We start from the raw sequence: 6,255 nt of genomic DNA on the forward strand, positions 1-6,255 counted from the left end.
TGAGAGTCGATTCACCATCATCTTTGTTGCCATAACCTGGATAGTCGCAAGCCTTCACCATTTTTTTACACTCAGCTTTATGTCAATTTTATCAAATGTTGTGTCAGTTTTCCTGTGACGGACGTTTCTCTCAGGCAACTTTGGCGAATCAAACTTTCGCAAATCAACTTTCGCGAATCAAACAGGTAGGCCCTAGCTGTGAGGTTGCGGTATCGCGCGTAGGCAATACGATTCTGAATCTCAATATTTACATTGTATTCGTTTTGAACTGTGTTATAGCCTACTGTCTATGTCAACTCTGAGGAAAAAGTTGAGAGGCACAAGTGACATCGCTAAAAATGAGACACAGTAAGACAGATGACCTTAGAATTATTTCTCTTTATTTAGAATCTCTTTTTTTGTTTGTTTGTTCTGTAGGTCACGATAAAAAGTAACATAAACAAATAAGAAAAAAAAAATACTACAGCAGAAGGCTAAACCCGAGGAGAACAGATTTAAATGATCCAGTCACATCCCTGCCGAATACTGAATACTGCGTACCGTCAAACCCATGGATCGCACCAGTCAAACATGCATCCATTGTGAGGCCCCAAGGTGATTAACTTTGAGGACCAGGGGCCAGGACTGCTCCAGGGGGACTGCCTTACCCCAGATCAATAAGCCGATTTCCTGAGGTATACCACCATATCGTTGGCGGCCTTGTTCACCAAACCACCGTGTACATCCTTCTGTGCCTTTACAATGATTAGAGCTGTGGGGAGAGAGAGAGAGAGAGAGAGAGAGAGAGAGAGAGAGACTGAGTAAGAAATGGGCATATTTAAACCGGCACACGTATATGTAGATGGACAACCTCTAGATTCTAGATGACATTAAATACATTTTTATCTTAATAGAGACAGAGTGAGTTTGTGTTAAAGTGTGTGTGTGTGTGTTATAGGACGGTGTGTGTGTGTGTGTGTGTGTGTGTGTGTGTCTGTGAGCATGTGTGTGTGTGTGTGTGTGTGTGTGTGTGAGAGCATGTGTGTGTGTTATAGGCCTGTGTGTGTGTGTGTGTGTGTGTGGTGTGTTATAGGACCGTGTGTGTGAGGGATTCAAGACTCCTGGTTGCAGTTGATGCGTGTAACCTTTTTGGGTGCTAACCCTGGATGGACAGCTAGAGGCAAAACAGAGACATTTTTTTGGCCGAAAAGAAATACTGCACCCTTCAAACTCTTGGCAATGCAGACGCTGTAGGAGTTGGCATCATCGTCGGTGGGTTTGGTGCGGATGTCCATCGTCCACAATTCTTCCGTGTTAAGGTTGTCTCTCAGCACTGTGGTCTTATTCCCTGCCAGAGTTACGCCGGATTTGAACAATTCACTGCGGTCTGTCTTAATCAGTAATTTGATCTCTTCGGCCTACCATGACCATGAAGACAAGAGAAAGAGAAAACAATGAGTTGTCTGGTGTCTTAAATTAGATAAGTTACATATGTTTTTTGATTTTTAACGTTTGTTTGTACTCAAGGATGACGTGTGAATTGTATTGATCCCTGGTAACACTGATGACACTGATGACGAGCGAGCGAGATTTTAGGTACTGCTATTAAGAGTCAATCCTGGTAGATCAGAAACATGAAGAGAATAGCTGCCCCCTTGTCTCCTATCTCTCTCCCCCCTAAAATGCAAATAGTTACCACTTGTAGCCCACCCCCGCACACCATCATCCTCCCTTCAGCAAAAAATGCCAAAGAAGGAATGTTGAGCGACTAGTCTGGTCATGTCTCCCCTCTCTCCTGCTCTCGTTGTCCTTGTACACGTGTATGGATCATTCCTCTCTGATCATATCCAACATATTTGAAGTTTCACAACAAAACACTCCAAAAGTTGTTCAAAACACAGAATATCACTGCATAGCTCTGAAAAAACGCCCAAGTCACTGTACACAGGTACAAAATATCTGGGCGTGTGAGGACCCTCAATAAAGCAGAGAATGCAATTCTTGACCACTAGATGTCATCTTACTTCAGATTTCAAAACGTTGCAACTACACGAGATCCAGGTGTGTAAAATACACTCACCAAATATGGAAGATGGGTATGTGTATGGACACAGTTTGGAGAAAAGTGATTCAAACTCAAGCAATGTCAAGCAGCTCATCCACACACAACAATTTGACTAAAATATGGATAACCGATCCTTTACATCAAAAGATTTGTGACATCCGGAGGAAACTGCTTATTACCACAATCCTACTACACAGAGGGCAGGAGCAGGTCTAAAACCCAATGTACAATTAAACATTTCTAAACTCTTGCAACCGCTCTCGCGATCCTAGTTCTACTTCTACAGTGGTAGTCATCCACTGCCTGCGGAGTGAAACATGGGCCACACGGTAAACATGTGAGAAGAACGCCTTTGAAATGAAAACCGCTTCATGCACACGCCTCCCTCCCCATGCACGTATGAACCCAGCCTCCACGCCACCACCTAAAAACGCTACAATGAGGAGGAAGTTCAAGAAAATGTTGGGTACAGCCTGCAGGAGACAGAGACCGTCATAAATAAGAGTTACTGCTCCAATCATCGTGAAGAACGAAAAAAACACAGGCAATGTGTTCATACCCAATGAGTTTCAGGATTTGAAGGGGCTCACGAAGCAAATACTGCACCCCTAACTTTGTATACGGCTCAGGTTGCACAGACCGAATACGTCCCTCCCAAAGTGGGGCACCGCCTACCTGCTCCAACCACAAATTAGATAATTAAGTAACCTAATTCATAAAGTCATCTCCAAATATTTGCGAAGTTGAATGGTTGTGGCGACCTCAAGAACCCCGATCATTCTCAAGTCGCTCAACAGGTGTGACATGCAAAAGTGTAACACATTACATCTGATAGGCTTTGCGAAAAGCTATAGCGCATAGACTAACTGGAGTCATAAAAGGCGGAAGTGAGTAAGATAGGTACCCCCTTGCGCACTTCCTTCATATGCGCGTTTCTTCGGTTTTTCGCTCAACCTCATGACCAAATAAGGGAATCATTCAGAGGCAGCCGCATCCGCAAAAATTGAGTTCAAATTTAAGATTCAGCCAGCTACAGACTGCTTATAAGGCTGACACAGAGAATAGTCTGATGTAGGATGTCTGATGCTCTAAGAACAGCTATCGACAAGCGCATATCTGACAGGTCACTACTTGAGCAAAATTCAGGAAGTGATTGAGTAACTAAACATAAAACCAGTCCATTTCAGCCTCATATTTCCCTTTTACAGACCAACTTGTGAACAGAAGAGATGCACATTGGCTTGAATATTGTCTGTTTAAGTAAGATTAATTCAATCTGCACGATTTGGAAATAATTCAGAGTTCAATTAGTCATGTTTCAAAGCCGTCATGTGTGACGCCCAGCCCATTCTGCAGTAACTTAACTCGGCACAGCCGTTTTAAGATTGCCCATTCGATTACATGCATTTATCGTTCCATTCACAGTCAACTAGCAGTTTTCTATTCTACATTTTACACAAAGGCTTGTTCAAAGGCATTTCCGTCACAGAAGCTTCGCGTGAACTTATAATGTAGCCTAGGTAATTCCGATATGCTATTCAGCTTTACATAACTCACTACCGACTTTACAGTAAATAATGAACTGATAAGATTTGAATGCATAGTGTAGACCTTTGTGTTCACCTACCGTTACATGCTCGAGCTTCCCCCCAGGCGTGCCCGCCCACAGCGATTCTTCACCTGGTGTATAGCCCACGATTGCGGCGTCCATGACAAACGGTTTCTCCATCAGCTGATCGATATATCCCTTCCACGACATGTTGTAATTTTAACTCTGTCACTGAAGAAAAAAGAAGTAAGCAAAGACCAACAATAACAGTCTGCGCTGGGCTCAAGACTGATCAGTCAATAATTGAAAGGCTACTTGATCAGCCAATAACACAGCACCACTGATTAACAGAGGGTAATTGATAAATTGGTAACGGATTGGTAAACGAGGCCAAATAAGAACGTTATTCGCCTACCTGCTCAAACGATCCCGGTGACTTTTGCAAGAAGCTGCAAAGTGAAGATGAGGAAGTCCGAGTGACTTTATAGGCCTATCCTTCCCCGGCAGCGCGCGCCCTGCCCCGCGGGAGTCACTTCCTCAAACTTTTTTTCGTGACGCATAGACGACCGTGACAGAGCGCCAAATCAATGTGCTCTGCCATGTTATCAGGTACTATTACGTGTAGTTGACCAGGAAGACATATGTTTGCTAACTAGCCTATACGCTAGAAAAAGTTACTTGTCAAAGTTGATGTCTTGTTCCTTCCTCGAGATTTTTACACAGGTTTGTATTTCTGTCTTTGGAACAGCAGTGGAAGATGTTAACTCACGTGGGGCAAGTTGGATGTATCTGCTACTTTGTTAAAACAAAAAAAGTCTCTGACTATATATTAAGCGCTCTTTATGTTCACTTTCAAAGTAGTCAGTGGTATTACTTTGGAGAAAACGAAATCATTAGAAGTACTTTTTGGCCATATATCTGAAAAATAATGATAATTGTTGTTCCACTTTCTTCTGTGCATGTTAATATAAATATAAATATATATATATATATTTATTGTTCTACATTTGTTGACAATTTAGTGGGCCCAAATATGTTTGAAAATACATCCGAATACCTGGGAATAAAGGGTCTCATTTATTAAATCTCAGATATATGAGTATTTTTTTGTATTACCATGGACTCTAAACAAAACGATTACTCTGGATTCACGATTGCGGCCTAATCCCCGATTTTTATCATCATCACATGCATATCTAGCTAAAAATTCCCATCAATCATAAGTGGGAAACCTGTCCTTTGGTAATTAGCAGATTCACTACCATGAGGAACCAAATGACTTGGAGGCCTGTAAGGAGGTGTTGATGGATATGCATATGCTAAAATGGCACAAGGAAAAGCCAAGGGGAATGATGTAAACAACTAATCAACCAATTATGACTTTCGACAAACATATGTTCAGTGTTGTGGACATAAGATTTATAAAACATACAGTAATTGCAGTCTTCAAGCGGATTTCTAACCTACACATGCACACGGATAACTCAAGAGCATCCTAGTTTACCTTTGTAGCTACACAAAATCAGAGCTATTTAAACTTAAATAAATATGGAAGCGCCAAGGTGCCATCAGTTTGCATTTATTTTAGACCCCCACTAGCGCACCCAAACACTCATACAACTGATTACCTTGGTTCTTTGCTAATTATCCTGCTAATTGCCTAGGCTGGCAGAAGGGACACCGGGAATGGTCTGGGCCAGACCGCTTTGAAGTGTTTTTATATACTTAGAAAGTGCTTATTTTATTACCTAGTTATTTCTTTGGTGTTAAGAACACTGGGGAATACTACGGAATAATACTTATGTTTAAGGTTCTGTCTTGTCATTGCATATGGTTTGTTACTGATAAGGTGGTCAAAGCTGCCCGGAAACGCCTCTTCTTACTGAGGAGACTCAGGAAGTTTGGCATGAATCCAGACATCCTCACCAACTTCTATAGATGCACTATAGAAAGTATCTTGACTGGTAGCATCTCAGTGTGGTTTGGGAGCTGCACAGCCATTGACCGTAAGGCCCTACGCAGTGTGGTCAGATCCGCTGAGTTCATCATCGGCAGGAAACTCCCTTCCCTTCAGGACATCTACCTCACAAGATGCCTCCGAAGAGCTGGCAGGATCCTAAAAGACTGTCACCACCCATCCTTCAGACTGTTCACCCTGCTGCCTTCCGAAGTATCCGGTCTCGCACCCGCAGACTGGAGAACAGTTTCTACCCTAAGGCCATCAGACTCCTAAATGGACAATAATTCGCTCTCGTCACTTTACACTCGCCACTTTACTTACACAGGCTCACTTTCACTGCTATTTGCACTACACCTGCAATATTGCACTACCCACATACTTGAAGTGTCTTGTCTCTGTGTTCAGGTTATTATGTGTATAATATGTTCAGTATAGCTAAAATATCATGTAGGTATGTTTATCTGTTTAGTATGTGTATTTATGTTTAGTATCTATATTGTATATTTATTGTTTATCTAGTAGGTCTACTACTCTGTCTTTCATATGTTTATCTAATGTTCAGTACTTATTGTTAAGTTATGTTATGTTATATCATGTTGGAGTACTTATATATGTGTATATGTTTATATGTTATGTCTTGTTATGTTATGGTAATGTGGTATGGTGTCCTGTCATAAGAATTTCAGTGCCCAGTCCAACTCT

General features: G+C 41.8%; 1 protein-coding gene across 1 annotated transcript; it reads right to left on the bottom strand.

Moving 5' to 3' along the window:
- Window positions 1–352: 352 nt before the first annotated feature.
- pfn1 (profilin 1) lies at window positions 353–4,094 on the bottom strand. The gene is made up of 4 exons (XM_080838349.1): window positions 4,009–4,094; window positions 3,672–3,824; window positions 1,202–1,397; window positions 353–751 (listed from the first exon to the last, which is right to left on the bottom strand). Exons 2-4 carry the CDS (start codon window positions 3,801–3,803, stop codon window positions 654–656), a joined length of 426 nt encoding a protein of 141 aa, XP_080694475.1. The 5' UTR covers window positions 3,804–3,824; window positions 4,009–4,094; the 3' UTR covers window positions 353–653.
- Between the last annotated feature and the right edge of the window lie 2,161 nt (window positions 4,095–6,255).

This window comes from Sprattus sprattus (genome assembly GCF_963457725.1).
Source record: "Sprattus sprattus genome assembly, chromosome: 5".
Taxonomy (NCBI): Eukaryota; Metazoa; Chordata; class Actinopteri; order Clupeiformes; family Clupeidae; genus Sprattus; species Sprattus sprattus.

Bases quoted from the DNA above. Each gene is read 5' to 3' on its own strand.
- pfn1 (XM_080838349.1), bottom strand. From the start codon at position 3,803: ATGTCGTGGAAGGGATATATCGATCAGCTGATGGAGAAACCGTTTGTC. The intron at 1,398-3,671 runs GTAGGTGAACAC...TGGTCATGGTAG, and splicing joins GGAAGCTCGAGCATGTAACG to GCCGAAGAGATCAAATTACT. The intron at 752-1,201 runs GTGCAGTATTTC...CTCTCCCCACAG, and splicing joins CATTGCCAAGAGTTTGAAGG to CTCTAATCATTGTAAAGGCA.